Source organism: Fukomys damarensis, unplaced genomic scaffold (assembly GCF_012274545.1).
Source record: "Fukomys damarensis isolate Sample0158 unplaced genomic scaffold, DMR_v1.0_HiC HiC_scaffold_20, whole genome shotgun sequence".
Taxonomy (NCBI): domain Eukaryota; kingdom Metazoa; phylum Chordata; class Mammalia; order Rodentia; family Bathyergidae; genus Fukomys; species Fukomys damarensis.
In genome coordinates, this window is record NW_022900932.1 from 43,592,755 (window position 1) to 43,609,996 (window position 17,242).

Genomic DNA, 17,242 nt, shown 5'->3' on the forward strand with positions numbered 1-17,242 from the left:
TTATAAAGCATGATATATGTTGGTTCTTTTTTTTTTCCCCATACCCCTGCAAGAATCTTTTTTCATTAGTCTTAGAAAATATTTTAAACCCGAAGTGTGTTTACCCATTTTTATTAAACATTTTGTAAAAAAAAATCACTCAGAATACTTAAGTAATTATGGAAAACTTCTCTTTGGATAGGCTCGCCTATCTTGGGACAGAGAATCTACAGAAATTCGGTATCGGAGGCTTCAACATTTGCTTGAAAAGAGCAACATCTACTCCAAATTTTTATTGACTAAAATGGAGCAGCAGCAATTAGAGGTATGTATGTGTGATTAATTATGACTAGGACCTTAAAATTATTCTAAACACCTTTATTTAAGTATAAATTGTATATAGTAAAAAGCATGTGTTTCAGCTTTATACTTTGATGAATTTTCACCAGTGAAATTATAGACCAATGATGGTGAACCTATAGCATGAATACTGCAGCATGTTGTTTGTTATCTCAGTGGTATAGACCCAGTCAATACAAATCAAGATAATAGTGTACATTTCTATTCCAAATCGAGTTCTTTCTGGGCATTAGGGATTTGCTGCCACTGCCGCCTCCGCCTCCCCCTCCCTTCTCCACCTTTTCTCTCTCTCTTTTTTTTTTTTTTTTTTTTTTTTTTTTTTTTTGGTACCAGGAATTGAACTCAGGACCTTGTGCCTGCAAAGCAGGCATAGTTTCCCTGAGCTAAATCCCTAGCCCAAGAAATTTGCTTTCTGTCACAGATCACTGTTCCTTTTTAGAATATTATGGTGTGGTACTGTAAAATTATATATTATTTGCTATTTTATATATATTTGGTGTCATCCCTGTTTGTTCCTTGGATCCTAAAATCCTTGGACTCTCTAAAGTGCTTTGTCTCTTTGTATGCCAATGAGTTAAATGATAGCTTCAGAGTGCTTACTGGTTTTTAGAAGAACCTTGGCACGATTGGAGGGTTGGAACTTGAGCTCTACTTCCTACTTTCTAGGGTGGGGATGGGGGCAGAAGATAAGGCTGGTCACCAGTTACCACTGATTTAATGGATCAGTAATGATTATATAATGAAGCTCAGTAAAGCTCCCAAAAGACTTGATGTTGAAAGCTTCTGGTTAAGGAACACATGGAGATTCTTGGCAAGGATAGGGAAACTGCCTCCTACCACATACTGTGCCTCACTTTACCTGTGTCTTCATGATGTGTTCATCAGTATATCTTTTATAATTAACCAATAAAAAGTAAAGTATTGTTATCTCAATCTAGCAAGTTAATCCAATTAAGAGAGGGTGATGTGTGAACCCCAATTCGTAGTGATATAGGACATATGATATAGGGATGTTGTATGGATCTCAAATAATATGAGAAATATTATAACTTCTAACCTGCTGTATGCCTTGATGCACTGAGTTCCTGTTCTCTAAAATTGAAAAATGAATTCTAAGAATAATGGAGATAAAAGGTAGGAAGTATTGAAAGATAGCTTCTGTCTAAGAAATAGAGAAGGGGTTTTAGAAATTGTTTATTGGCAGAAGACCCCATTTTTCAAGGGAGTTGTTTGTTTATTTGTTTTCTTTTTACCTTGGGCTTGCAAGGCAGGTGCAACACCACTATGATAAATCCCCGGCCCGCACAAGGGAGTTTTATAGAGCAAAACCTTGAGGTGAGGTGGTTATAAGGTGGGACTAAAGTATAAGGTTACAAGTTTAGTCTTAGGTAATGTTGAATAATTGGGGAAGCAACTCAAGTAGCATGTATACATGGAATGCAACAAGGGTTTTCTGAGAGGAGTGGGCTAGGGAGGTTTTGCTTCCTCAGGAAAGTTGCCTGTTTAGCATATCAATCATTGCAGTTCCTTGCCTCCAGCCACTGTTGTGATGGAGTCTTATCTTCTGTTTTGACTTCTTGGAGGGCCTTGGAACCCTGTCTGACTGCTTATAATATTTCTAATTTAACTGTCTATGATAATAGAAGCACAGGTAAAACAATCTGGGAGATAGAGATTGCAGTCTGAAGTGAGGAGAGGGGGAAATCTTAGGAACTGATCCTTCAGTGCATGGGACCTGACACAGTTGCTTGATATGTGGAAAAAAGAAACACTTGGCACTGAGGTAAATCCCTAGACCTTTTTTTGAGAAAAGGTCTTGCTAAGTTTCTCAGGCTGGGCTCAAACTTGTGATCCTTCTGATTTAACCTTCCGGGGAGTCCTAGAATTTGAAATTACTATTACCTTATTGTGCTGTTCCTATTGTACTCATTATGTGATACATTGTATCATTGTGTTTATTATCTCCCCACTGTGATGTATAAAGATTTAAGAACTGGTGCAAATTGAGAGACTACAATGAATCCCTACATCCCTATTACCTATTAAGAGTTACTAATTGAGATTTTTGCTACATTTACCCCCTTCTTTCCCTTTTTGGAACCTTTATAAAGAATTTTGTGTTGTAAAACCCAAAATGAGGATGTACTCAATGAGTTACAAGGCAAAAAATATTTTAGTCACCTTTTGGAAAAAATGGGTTGTATCCTTGCTTTAAAATTTAAGATACAGAGCCAAGGATGTAGCTCAGTGGTGCTGCTGCCTGCCTTGAAAGTGCAAAGTCCCAAGTTCAGTTCCTGGTACCAAAAAAAAGAAAAATAAAAATTTAAGGTACATCTGTAACAGAGTTTAGTCTAGGAATGACCATTCCCCCACCCCAATCTGGTGCCCTATATTTAGGGTGTTCTACTTTCCCTGAGGGAATCTGAGGTATTCCTTTTTCCTGATCTCTTGGGACACAGGAAATTGCTGTACTTGCTTCTTTTTAGTATCTATTTTCCTACCCTTGGTTGCTCACACTATGAGCTTATCATGGCTTAGTGTAATTAATATCTTGAGACAACAGACTATAACTTTCTTTGTGCAGCTTTGTCTTTTTTGGTCCTTGACATTGGAATACTAGCAGCTCTCAGTTTCAGTTTTGTCTATGATTTGATTTTGGCTTCTGTTTGGATTCTCCTTCCTTTAATTGTTCTTGCCTTTAGGCAAGAGTTGGCCTTCAGAAGACTTGATCTCTTTTTCCTTTTTGTCAGTGATCTCTGTCTTTTTGAAAAGCATTGTGTTATGGTTTGGGTCATGCAGTTTTAGGGGGAGCTTTTTCTGAGGTTGCTGAATCTAGAGTGTGTGATTAATTCAAGGTGCAATGCTAAGCTCAAAGGCACTAGGATAAAAGGTGTGAGTGCTACCTCCCCTAAGTCTGGATAAGATATAAGGGATAGAAAGAGCTGTTGTTGCCCCTTGTTGCTTTTGCTACTATGTGAGCTCCATGAACTGTTTCTCCTCTGTGCTGCCCCTCTGCCATGTTCCATCCTGTTTGGAGCCTAATTGTGGAGTGAAACCTCTACAAAGTGAGCTACATAAACCCTTTTAATTGTAATTTTGGGTGTTAGGTGTTTTGTCTCAGCAAGGAGAGAAGAGTAAAACACTGTTTAATATATTTTGTCTGGATTGTTGTTTATGACAGTAAATCTGTTCCCTGTTATTCCTTTTTTTTTTTTTTTTTTTTTTTTTTTTTTTTTTTGACAGGGTCTCACTATGTAGTTGAGACTGACCTGAAACTCACTATGTAGCCCAGGCTGGTCTCAAACTCATAGCTGCGATTCTCCTGCCTCAGCCTCCCAAGTGCTGGGATTACAGGTGTGCGCCACCACGCTTGGCTCCATAAAGATTTGAAACACAAGTTTTCCTTGTTTTATAATTACTGTGTTTTTTTCATTGTGAACAGTTTTGTGAAAGTTGAGATGTATGTTTTAAATGTATTTCCCACTAAGATACTAAGAATCAATTATTTTATAGGAACAGAAGAAGAAAGAGAAATTGGAGAGAAAAAAATCTATAAAAGTTGTAAAGGTAATTATTATTATTATTTTAAAGCTCAAGATTGAATCCTGGGCCTTATGCATACTCAACATTACCACTGAACCATACCTCTAGCCCTTATGAAAATATTTATGTTGTCTTAAGTATTGAAGAAAATCTTTTGTGTTCTTTTTTTCTTTTGGTACCAGAGATCGAACTTGGGTCCTTGTGCTTGCGAGGCAGGCAGTGGAACCACTGAGCTAAATCCCTGGCCCATGTGTTCTTTTGATTGATTAACTATATTTTACTTCATTTGTTAGCTGCATAGATATGTTTAAAATTTGTGTCTCGGTATTTAAGAAGTGGAAAGAGAGCCAAAGTATGACCTCTTCATATTCTAATTCTGTGTACTATTTTTCATCATTCCAAAATATATTCACTTTGAAAGAAACTACATTTTGTATTGCAAGACATTTTATAAGTAGCAAGCACTTTTGGAGACCATAACGAATAGTTGTGCTAATGAAAAAAGAAACAAAGGTCACATTTGTTAGATTTTCCTTTATGTTAGATGTTTTCTATATGCCTTCTCACTTAATTTCTTAAAACCCCTTTATACATCCACTTCACCTATAAAGAAGCTGATATGAGGAGATAAGTTATTCACTCTTTGTTTTTGTTTTTTTTTGTACTGGGGATCAAACTCAGGTCCTTGTGCTTGCCAGGCAGGTGGCAGAACCAGTGAGCTAAATCCCTGGCCCCTCATTCACTCTTTGTAGAGTATATTACTCTGTTCACAGGTTCTATAATTATGAAGTTGTCTTCCCATTGAAGTTATTGTAACCCCACACTCAATGTTCTTGGTGCTTTCATTCATTATTATTATTATTATTTTGGTACTCAGGTAGCAGCACCCCTGAGCTAAATCTCTGGCCCTTGGTGCTTCATTCACAGATATGCTTGTGTACAGAGCAGCAAAGTTTTTTTTTTTGTACCAGGGATCGAACACGAGACCTTGCTCTTGCGAGGCAGGCAGCAGAACTGCTGAAATAAATCCTGGCCCAGCAGCAAAAATTTTTAGTCTCCCAACACCCTCATTACCAACTGAGGTCAAACACAGCAGGCTGTGCCTTGTTTCAGTTCTCATACAGTGAACATGTCTTTTTCATGATGTATATATGTTTTTGTTCTTATTCGTGATTTTTGTAACGTAAAAATCGTCTCCAAAGAGGTTTAAAGTGCAGTCTACTGTCTAATGTTTCCAAGTGGAGAAAGGCTGTGATGTAACTTGTGGAGAAAGTACATGTATCAGATAAGATTATTTTAGCCATGAGTTACAGTGCTGTTGGCTGAGTTCATTATTAAACTACTGTATATTAAATAAGGTATCTTTAAACAGAAACACGCTAAACAGTTCTCTGTTGGTTGGTTGATGAAAACGTTGTAACTACAGTAACTTGTTATAACTGCAGGAATCTAAGTTTGTATTTTTCCTAGAGGCAATGATTATAGACTTCATAGAGCATAATTAGTGCAAATAATAACAGTTAACTACAACTTGCTGAAGTTGCATAATCTGATAAATAGTAATACCAGAATTTTGACCCAGTATTTTTAGAGCTTTAGTTTAGCTTCTATACTAACTACCTTTATTAAAGGCAGTATCAAAATACCAGTGGTCTAAATAGGTAGGGCATCAGTAAATCCAGTTACAGTGTTTGAGTCCTCATCTGGTTAATGATAATAAGTACCTGGTAAAAGAATTTGCAGATTATTTTGCAACAAATTTATTCAAAACTCATATTTGACTCACTTTGTGTCAATCATTTGACTGATACATTGACTCTTTGAATATCATTATTTGGTTACCACCTTCACTAATGTTTATATTTTCCTCTCTGTACTTTCAGTTGTATTTAACTTAAAAATTTTACTCAAAATGGGTATTTCTTTCATATCTCACCCTATCCAGTGAATAGCTCCAGGATAAATACAGTAAAAGCAGATACACATATTTCAAAACAAAAACACCTTTGTTTAATTTTGATTTGAATAAGGAAGAAAAAAGAGAAAAATAGAACCCTTGGGAAGAAGCAGGGGATTAAACTCATGAACAAGTTATGGTAGGAAAATGTAGAGGATTGTATATAGGTAAGTGCAATAGTGAGTAATGTGGATATAGATCAACTAAGGAACATTTCTCTCAATTAGTTATTTTGTTTTGCAGTTCTGTGGATTGAACCCAGAGCTTTGCATTGAACTGTATCACTAACTTTTAAAATTTGAGTCAGGGTCTCACTAAATTGCTCAAGATGGCTTCAAAGTTACAGTCTTACTCAGTAGCTGTGATTACAGGCCATGTGTCGCCATGCCTGGCAAATCTGTTGTCTTTTAATATGTAATACCATAAAAATCCATAGTAAAATTAATATTTTTAATCTGTTTTGTAGGGTAAAACTTCAGTTACTGCAAGTGAACAGAATCTAGGTAAATTTTTTTGTTCTTTTGAAGCATATGTGTATATATATTTGTTTTAATTGCTATTAAAAGTAAATTTTTTTTACAGTCATGAAAAAGAAAAGAGGAAGAGAAGATGAGTCATACAGTATTTCAGAAGTCATGTCCAAAGAGGTAAAAATGGGGATGGTAGTTAATATTCAGTTTAAGTAAAACCTGCTACAAGTTTTCAACACTCTAGAGCTGTAAGAATTACTGTTGCTAGGGCCAGGAATTTAGCTCAGTGCTTGCGAGGCACCAGTTAAATCCCCAGCCTGTTTAATATATTTTTTTAAGTGAACCTACCAAAAAATTTGAACCCTTGTGCTCTTACAAATCTGCTGAAATGAAACACATTAATCTGTATAACCAATATGCATTAATATACTGGAAAAATAAAAGTACTGTAAAAATCTAAAACTGTTAGAGTTTGATAGATTTTAGACTAATCTGAAAATGTCATCTTTCAAAGACTTATCTTTTAAAATGACAGCTTTTTATCTTCAGGACATATTGGTTTTTTCTTCAGTTTATGCATGTATCAGTAATAAAGTGATTTTCTGAATCATTATGTCTTTATGAAATATGTAGTAGTGGACTTACAGCATTGTATTAGGAACTCTGGATAGAGAAGAGAGAAGGATTCTATGCCAATGTATTTAGAGGCCTAGAGTTTAGAATTACAGTATTTCTGTGTGGAGAGGGGATAGTAAGAGTGCTGTCTGACTAGAGAAGAGTTTTAGGAAAGAAGATGCCATCCGCTGTTTGTTGAAGGAGTCCAAGGTTGGCTTAATCAGAAACTGTTATTATATATAGTATAACTTCATGTAGTACTTATATTGTCTTAAAAACTTTGTTCCTGTTTCTTGTTGAAGGAAGACTTTTAGGAAACTGAAATCTTACTCCTTTTTAATAAACTTTCTCATTTTTGTCTCATAAAGCATGAATGAATTAGAGTGTGTTCATTTGACAAATTTAATATGTTTCGTGTTTTTGTCACATTGTTACGTTTTTAAAAGACCTACTTTTATTATCACTTACGTATTTTTCTTTTCCTGGAAATTCAGACTCTTTAGTTCTTAATAAATTAGGAAGTTATATGTGACAAGTACTTTAAGGATGAAGTCTGATACCTTTTTTAAAGTTAAAAATAATATGTAACCACAAAAATTGATTACCTAATCAGCTAACAGTTGCATATACATTATACTTTATTGAGATTTAGCCAGACATGCAGCTGCTCATTTGATACAAACTATATCATGAGTAGGTGAGATCCACTGGTAAAGAAGGGGAACATTTTTTGTCTTAGCCTACATCCAGTGAGAAACACAGAAATAGTCACTGAAATTGGAAAAGTAGATACTCTTGAGAACCTCGAGAAGGGGTCCTTAGGTATAAGGTTCATAAAAGTTTTTATCTAGGATGTGACATCTGCAAGCTCTGAGTAGAACATATAATACATGTTAAAATAAAAAATTATAAGGCACATTGCCATTAATCTCCCTCAAAATATTCCCCCATTGTTTTGAATGTGCATCCATCATTTTTGCCCATTTTCTGAATCATTTGTGGAAGCCTTCTTTCATGAGTTGTTAAAATTTTTATTGCTGCATGTTTGTAGAATGTAGTGATTACCATTGTCATGAGTGTGCGATTGAAACAATATTTCTGAGTGCCATCCCACAGATAGGCAGGCTTGTAAGAGCGTGATCTGTTCTCATCCACCTTATTCACCATATCTGCTGCCCCCCCACCCCCCACCCCATGTAACTTCTGGTCCTTCCGGAACCCAAAGTCAAAATGGACACAAAAGGTGAATGCTTTGAATCATTTTAGGCCACTGAAGCAGATACAACACAAGTTTAAAAGACATGAGAGGACTTCCAGGATTGCGTCAGAAAGTGGAAAGACTGATGGGATAAGTGTGTTTGCAGTGAGGGGGAATATTTTGAGGTCCCTCTCAAAATAGTGGCATTGTGTCTTACTATAAAAATTTTTTCAAAAGTCGGTATGGTAGCACACGTCTGTAACCCCAGAACTTGTCATTGGTGTGAGTTCAAGTCCAGCCTGGGCTGCATAGTAAGTTCAGTGAAATCCTGTCTCAACCCCCCCCCATTTCCCCAATCCTCATAGGACTATTTTTTAAAACCATAGCCATAGTAGTTAGTTATATTATTTAAAGTTGGTAGAAATTTTCTAATGTAAGTAATTTTCCAATAATAGGCTCATATATTTTTTATAGTTCAAATCAGGATCTGAATTGTGCACATGGATTGCATTTAACTAGTATATCCCTTAGGACTTTTTTTTTTTTTAAACTTTGACGGTTGTGTGGTTTGGCTTATTTTTGTAAATTATTTGTATAATTTTGTATAATTTCCTCCATTCCGAATTGTGCTTACTGTATCCCCATAATTTCTCTGCCCTTTTTATTTCCTGTAAATTGATCTGGAAGTTGGTGACTGGCATTTAATTTTCAGTAAGACTTTTTCCTACATGATGCATGTTTTGATTCATTTTAAATTATTCTCCACAAAGGTTCATTTCATTTAAAGAATAGCTCTTCTTTTGGTTCCCTATATGAAATCTTTTAAGCCTTAGGATAGGAATATGGATTGCATACTTTGTGTACACGTGACCCGCGTGCATTCATGTGTATGTATAGTGTCAGCCATTTACTGGCATGTTCTGTCAAGCCTATGCATCTTAAATTTCATATTTGATCAGTTTCTTGAAAGTATTTTATTCTCTGTATCTTTAACACATAATGGTCTCATGTTCTCTTTGAAATGTGCATTTTCTTTGATGATTAAGCCTAGTAACAAATTTTTCAGGTAATTTGGTATAACAGTTCTTGGTTAAGTCACCAGGTGATACTCTTGTATGGTTAGGGTAGGTATTTCAAAATCAGAACACTTTGTATGTCCCACTTCTTTTTGCTTTTTTACCTTTTACCTTTTATTGCAGGCTTGTAGGTCTATCCATAGATGCCCAAAGTGGTTGAAGCAGGGTTGGCAAACCAATTCTGTTGCATGGCATTTTTTTGTTTTTTGTTTTGGTACCGGCGATTGAATTTGGGACTTTGCACTTAACGAGGCAGGTGGCAGCAGCACTGAGCTAAATCCCTGGCCCAACACACTTATTGTATAAATAGCCAGATAATATTTTGAGTGTTTGAGGTAACTACTCAAACATGAACTTTGCTGTTGTAGCTGAAAATGGCCACAGCAGACTGTAAACAAATGAGCCTGACTTTGTTTCATCTAAAACTACAGAAATGGACTGCCAGCTGAAGTCGGTTTGCAGATTGTTGTTTGCTCACCAGAGGATTGTTACCACGTGTGCATTTCCACTTACTCACATTAGAAAGGAAAAAAAAAACCAAGGCTGGGAAAATCTCTTTTTTTTGTACTGGGGATTAAACTCGGGTCCTTGAGCTTGCACGGCAGGCCACCGAACCACTGAGCTAAATCCCCGGCCCTTTTCTTTTTTTGGTGGGAAAATCTAGTTTTTAAAAATATTGACAATTAATTGAGACTATGAGCTAAAAGTGGCTGTAAGGCTTAATTTTGGTTATGTACTACCAGGTCAGGGTTCTCTTAACTACCTTGAGTGCTTTATGTTCTTTTTTTGTCATAAAATTAGCATGGAGTAAATGTTGAATAAATGGGCCTTATAAATTATTAATTTGTTTTGGCTTTTTCAATCTTATAGGAAATTTTATCTGTGGCTAAAAAAAATAAAAAGGAGAATGAGGTAAGATACTAGAATAAAGTTAGGTTTTATGCTTGCATATTTTTTTCCCCTTTGAATCGATTTATTCTCAGTTTTCACCTCCCTCCCTTCTTCCCTCCCTCCCTCCTTTTCTTTCTTCCTTCCTTCCTTCCTTCCACCAGGGATCTAACCCAGGTCTTTGTCATTATTAGGCAGGTGGCGGAACCTCTGAGCTAAATCCCTGGCCTCAGTTTTCACATTCTTAAACTGTAGTTACACATCTCTGATCAGTAAATTCAGCCATTGATTTCCAGTTTGGGCTTGACTGTCACGGATAACATTGACTTCTTAAGTGTGATACACTTTTTAAATTTTGCATTGAGCTTTTTGAATTTTGCATTGTCCCTTTCAAGAAAGGTAATTATTTCAATGAAAGTAAATGTTTCTGTGCTTCCTCAAAGAACTCCCTCCATACATATCCCCATGGACATCTGTTGTCCTTGTGAGCAATAGAAATGTTAAGAGTCAAATATCTTGAGTAACAATATAGCAGTTTGGAATGGAGGTACATTTTCAAAGGCCTTTTTTAAAAGTAGTGCCTGTTGACAGTTTTAGTCTATAAGGATGATTCTTATTTGTTTGTTGATAGCTTTTTTTTTTTAGTGGTTTTATGTTTCTATGGAACGGAAGTGTCTCTCGGTGTTTATGTGACATGTGGTCTTGTTTCTCCTGACCTAATGAATACAGAACTGGCTAGACTTTGTTAGTTATATTTTCTATTAAAATGGGGGAGTAGAGCAGTATTTTGTATCAGATTTCTAACCAAACGTTTTTCTCTGCAGGATGAAAGTTCCTCCTCTACTAATATCTGTGTAGAAGATCTTCAGAAAAACAAAGACTCAAATACCATAATTAAAGATAGATTGGCTCAAACTGTTAGGCAGAATACTAAATTCTTTTTTGACCCAGTTAGGAAATGTAATGGACAGCCAGTACCCTTTCAACAACCAAAGCTTTTCACAGGAGGAGTGATGTGGTGGTACCAGGTAGAAGGCATGGAATGGCTGAGGGTAAGGAATTATCATTTTTAATAGAATATATTGGTTCCTATCTAATAGCCTAGTAATATGACATAGCATAATTTTAGTTGCTCCTTCCATGCTTTACTTTTACATATAAAATGAATATTTCTTTGTACTTTTTATATTTGTTTCCCTGAATAAATTTTTGAAAGTAAAAATTACCTTGTTAGACTTCAAGCAAAGTTTATGTTTTTTTATAAAGGACTTCCCAACCTTGATTAAAGGTTGTTACAATTTATGTTGTATATGTATTAATTTCACAATTGCCATCTTTTTGAGTGTTCTCTTAAAAAGAGAGAAATAAACTATTGCTAATTTAGTAGATCTTTATATCAGAATTTGAATATAGTTATGTATTCCTTTGTCCAGATGCTTTGGGAAAATGGAATTAATGGCATTTTAGCAGATGAGATGGGGTTGGGCAAGACTGTTCAGTGCATTGCTACAATTGCATTGATGATTCAGAGAGGAGTACCTGGGCCTTTTCTTGTCTGTGGCCCTTTGTCAACACTTCCTAACTGGATTGCTGAGTTCAGAAGATTTACACCAGAGGTAAGTTTCCTCATGTTACTATTACTTCATATGTATTTTGTTTTATTGCAGGAATTAAATTGTAGACCTCCTACTATGCAGTAATTTATTTTTTTATAAGCATTGCATCTAGTTTGACTTATTTAGTCTGAGTGATGCCACTGTTTGAAAAGAATAGATACTGGTAATCTTGTGCTTTCTTTTTGAGGGTTGCATAATTTCATTCACCAATCTAGGTAGAATTTTCTTTCTTTTTGTGGTACCAGGAATCAAACTCAGGGCCTTGCACTTCCCAGAGCTGCGCATCCCCAGCATTTTTTTTTTTTTTCTTCTTTTTTTTGGTATTGGGGATTGAATTCAGGATGTTGTACTTACTTGCCAGTCATGGGCGGCACCACTGAGCCACGTCCTCAGCCCTTATAATGTTTATTATTACATGGTATTTTTTCTCTGTATATATATTATCTCATTCAGATCCTTACCTTATGAGAGGAATATATTCTAGAAGTAGAGCACCTTCCCTATCTGCCTCTTACATTTTTGGGTTTTGTTTTCTTTTCCTGCAATGGTGGCCTTAGGATTTGTTAGGTAATCTCATTTTGCTATAGAAAAATAGAACTTAAACTTTCTTTACTCAGAAAATTTCATCTTTTCCAAGTAATTGCTACTTATATTTTGTTCTAAATCAACCTAAAATCTAGATTCCTACTATGTTATATCATGGAAGCCAGCAGGAACGTCAAAGATTGGTAAGGAGCATTCACAGACAGACCGGGACACTGCAGATTCAACCTGTGGTGATCACATCATTTGAAATAGCCATGAGAGACCGAAGTGCATTACAGGTACAGAAAGGTCTTTGTTGATTTCTTTATAGTCTATATGTTATATTTTTTGCATACCACTTTCTCATGCAGTCCAGTTTTTAAATTTTTCTGGTTGAAGTTATAAATGGTAGTGTGCCCATTCCTTTAGAAACTAGAAGCTTATATTAACAGATGGGAATGAAGCCTATTTTCTCTTAAATTAAATCCTATTACATTTTAGTCTGCGAGCTATCTGTCAGATAGACCTAATCTGTTAGAATTTGCTAGGTAGACCTAACTAACCCAAATATATTACAGCTAATGTTTATGCTTTGAGAATATGGAATTTACCAATAAAAGTATAATATTCTTACCTCTTTCTTTCTTTCTTTTTTTTTTTTTTTTTTGCTTTTTGTTTGTTTTGTTTTGGTAGTGAAGATTGAACCCAAAATCTCTATACTGAGCTATATTTTTAATTTTTTTATCTGGAGACAGTGTCACCAAATTATCCAGGGTGGGATCAAGCTTGTGATCCTTCTGCATTAGCCTCTTGAGTAGCTGGTGTTATAGGCAGGTGTCACTGTACCTGGCTCATTTTGTCTTTAAAAAAGAATAGATTATTTGAAGATGAGTTATTTTTAGACATTCTTATGGGACTGTTAATATTTTCATACTTATTTTTCTTATTCTAGCTATTATGTTTTTGTTACTATAATGAAGTTAGAAAACGTATCTTCATTGCTACTCTATTATAGTTCTCTTTTTTGTTTAGAATTTCTTGCCTCTTTTCAATTTTTTCACTACTGGGGATTAGCCCTAGAACCTAAAGAATGATATGCAAACACTGCACCACTGAGCTATGTGTCTCCAAACCCTTTTTCTTTTAAAATAGGATTTTGCAAAGTTTCCCTGGTTGGCCTTACACTTGAGACTCCTCCTGTCCAGGCTTCCTGAGTAGCTGGTATGCAGACATTTATCACCATGTCTCACTGACATGTATTTTTGCCTTTTCTTTCTCTGACCATATGATGTCCTTGCAAGTGTAATCTACTGTAATTTTTTTTTTTTACACAAAACAAAAATAGTGAAAATCGGTTCAACAAAGTCAAAACAGATCATAAGTGGAGTGGAGTACATATTATGTATGGTTGGCAAAATCATGACTGTCAGATATTACATGTATGAGCAGAACTTTGGAATAGGATTTGCAGAATCCTACTTGGATGTTCAAAAAGTTTATGAAAATGGATAAAAATATCAAAACCATTTCTTCAGTGTAAGTAGCATACTGATCATAAAAAAAAGTAGTGTATGGAAAGATATGAAAGTATCTAATTCTGTGTGAGAATTCTTTCATACTGAGTAGCTACTGTTAGCATTATTCCGTGTAATATGGAGACTCTTCTAATTAATTTCTTTTCCTATCCATTCTGTAGTAAAATAGTTAAACTTCTTGCCAGTTGTGTTTACTAGTGGTTAAAATTTTTTGACTTTTCTCTTTACCTGAGCCTATGTTATCATTTCAAGCATTTAAGCTTTAAGGGAGAGAGATGCAGAGTTCTGATGCTCTTGTTTATAAAGTATTAGAGTGCTCTTGCTAATTATTTTTAGGTTCCTCATTGTTTCTGTTTCCTTGGTTTTCTCTTGTCTTTCACTTACTCATCCATAAAGTGTGGGTTTTGTTTTCTTTTCCTCCGTTTTCCAACTAAACATTCTCCTGCTGTAGTATCTAGAGTAACTGGGATTATAGGCAGGTATGCCATGATAACCACCTGATGTTTTATATTTTATTTGATAAAATAGATAGGTCTTTTGAAGTAAGATTATTTGGGTTATCCAGGGATCCCATAGGGCCAGAAGAATAAATCCTTTTCCAAGTGATTTTATTAAAAAGTAAAAATTTTATTTTTCATTCTGTTGGTAATGTACTATATAATTAAATACAAAAGATACCTCATTTTGTACTCTTTGACTCATTGAAAATACATTACTAAAATTAACTGTGGAAGAAATAGAAAACCTACACAGACCAATAATAACTAAGAAATTGGGAAATTGTCAGATGAAAAAGAATGTCAATTTCAAATGTGGACCTGAAGATATGGCACTAAAAGCTTTCAGCTACATTTTAGGAATCTAGTATGTATTAGGAAACTAAGATAACTTGATAAAACAAACAGAAAAGCTAGACTATAACTAGGAAATAAAGACCTCTTAACTACATTATAGCAAGGAGACTTAGTATTTCATGATGTAGTGATGTCTGCTCCAGGAACACAAGTATACACTGATTTTAGGAATGTATTGATTTATCCCATTAGTGGATCAAAGAAAATCACGATCATCTCAATGGATACTAAAATGCTATTTGATAAAATTCAACATCCTTCATAAAAGAGAACCTTTATTTTCAGAAATGCCTTTAGAAAAAATTATGAGATTGTTATTTTACAAATTTTCCCCCAATTCATTTTCTAGCATTGCTTTTGGAAGTACTTAATTGTAGATGAAGGACACAGGATTAAGAATATGAAGTGCCGACTGATCAGGGAGTTAAAGCGGTTCAATGCTGATAACAAACTTCTTTTGACTGGTACTCCTTTGCAAAACAATTTATCAGAACTTTGGTCATTGCTAAACTTTTTGTTGCCAGATGTTTTTGATGACTTAAAAAGGTAGGTAAGCCATTATTTAACTATTTTCTTCTTTTAAAAAAATTTTGTTTTAAATATATTTATTTCAAATCTAAATATCTGTAGTCCTAGCTGAAATGAATTCTTATAGGTAACTGAATTTAAATGATATTTTTGGCAAGTTTTTTGTGGTATACATTAAAGGTTCTACTTGTTCTTTTTTTTTGGTACTGGGAATTGAACTTGGGACATTGCTCTTGCAAAGTAGGCAGCAGTACCATTGAGCTAAATCCCCTGCTGTGGGTTCTACTTTTGACAAAGTTGTGTGAAATGAAAGATAATTTTGAACTTCTCCAGTTTGTTAGAAAAGAAAACATTAAAATGCTGTCTTATGAAAATTTTTATAATACTTTTTAATCTTAATTTTTAAAACACTATTAGATTTTTTTCCTAATTTTAATCTATAAAACAAACTGGGTTGATAAAAATGTTAAATAAAATCTGTCTCTCCGTAGAAAGCGTGGCCGTAAAGTTGTTAGACAATAAAATAGTTGGCAACAGAGCAAAAATACAAACCTAGTTTGCCCTGTTTTAGTCTAGCACTTTTTATCCTTAAAATGATTTTGAATTTTTGCTTATATCAAAACAGTTTTCAGAAAACAATATCTTCAGATGGAAGGATTAAAAAAATTAGTAAGAAGGAAGCAATTAAAGTGAAGTAAAAAAAGAATTCATTTATACCCACATTGGCATCAGTGAAGGGAGAAACTAATTGGATATGGAGAAATAGCTTTTAATGTTTTATTTTGAGAATGTATTCTAAATCTGATTCTCAAATACAGGCCTGAGCCAGGTACTTTATTTGATTGCATACTATCGCTAAAGGACAAGATTTCCAAGTACTACACATACCTACTGAGTTAGAATATTGAGATGTAGGAACTAAAAATACTATTTTTTTTTTTTTTATTTTTCGTTTGGTTGGGTATTGAACTCAGGACCTTGCACCTGTGAGGCAGGCAGCGGCACCCCTGAGCTAAATCTCTGGCCCTAAAAACATTTTTTTATTTATTTTTTGAGACAGAGTCTCACTTTATAGTTCAGGCTGGCCTTGAACTCAGAGCAATCCTGCCTCTGCCTCCTGAGTGCTGGGTATAGTATTACCTACAAAATAAAACAATTGTATTTTTTTACTTATTTTATATAGTTTTCTAACATTAGAAAGAAATAAGATGTTTAGTAGATATGTCAAGTTACATATATGTTGAACTGAATAACTTGTTGGAGCAGTCCAGATTATAGAGATAGACAACACAGCCCTGTTTTTGAGAGATAGTTGTTGCTTTTGTAACTTCAGAATGTTTTGCAAAATATGTGTGGTATACCTTTTGCTGGGATTGTAGCTCACTTGTAGAGTACTTGTCTAACATGCTTAACACTCTGTGTCTTAATTCCTAGCATCACAAAACTCACAAACAAAAATGTATATCTTAACTTTGATATTTGTACTATTAGATTATGTTAGTATAAGAGGAAAATGACTCAGATCACAGTTCTTGATTGTTGGTTTAATAAATGCAATCACTTTATCTTTGTTGTTTGTGTTTTCACTGTTTAAAAATTACATCTAAGGATTAGGTGCAACAGTATCCATGCTTCTTACATGGATAAGTTATAAAACATGAATCATGTTATGTAATTTAATTCTTGTGATAGGTTAACTTGTAGTCATGTTTTTCTTCTAGCTTTGAATCTTGGTTTGATATTACTAGTCTTTCCGAAACTGCTGAAGATATTATAGCTAAAGAAAGAGAACAGAATGTATTGCATATGCTGCACCAGGTATTGACTGTGTCTTACTTTGCTGACTGTGTTCTCATAGAATAAATAAGGAACTTGCTGTTTCCCTATTCGGGGGAGGGTCATATTTTAGGTCATAAGTATTTGCCTAAATTTTACCCTTTCATACATATATTCATTTTACCATTAATAGCATTGTCAGTTAAAAAATGAAAGTGTGTCGTTTGTATGAAGAATTTACCAGTAATTCCCATGGCCCCAGAGTTTCTCAGTTGTGGATTGATAATTTTATTCAAACACTTCATCATTTTTTTTCTTATTT

The 17,242-nt window shown here is 34.6% G+C and overlaps 1 protein-coding gene across 2 annotated transcripts in view; it reads left to right on the forward strand.

Moving 5' to 3' along the window:
- The window catches only part of Hells (helicase, lymphoid specific), a 38,750-nt gene that overhangs the window by 8,963 nt on the left and 12,545 nt on the right, over positions 1–17,242 (forward strand). Inside the window, exons 3-12 of one of the 2 annotated variants that reach the window (XM_010632065.2) lie at positions 182–304; positions 3,853–3,906; positions 6,306–6,342; positions 6,422–6,486; positions 10,069–10,110; positions 10,911–11,138; positions 11,520–11,702; positions 12,383–12,526; positions 14,966–15,162; positions 16,866–16,962. In XM_010632065.2, the coding sequence (XP_010630367.1) occupies positions 182–304; positions 3,853–3,906; positions 6,306–6,342; positions 6,422–6,486; positions 10,069–10,110; positions 10,911–11,138; positions 11,520–11,702; positions 12,383–12,526; positions 14,966–15,162; positions 16,866–16,962 (1,170 nt within the window). Of the gene's footprint in view, positions 1–181; positions 305–3,852; positions 3,907–6,274; positions 6,343–6,421; positions 6,487–10,068; positions 10,111–10,910; positions 11,139–11,519; positions 11,703–12,382; positions 12,527–14,965; positions 15,163–16,865; positions 16,963–17,242 lie in introns of those variants that run through there. The other variant, XM_033766661.1, reaches the window with a different exon arrangement.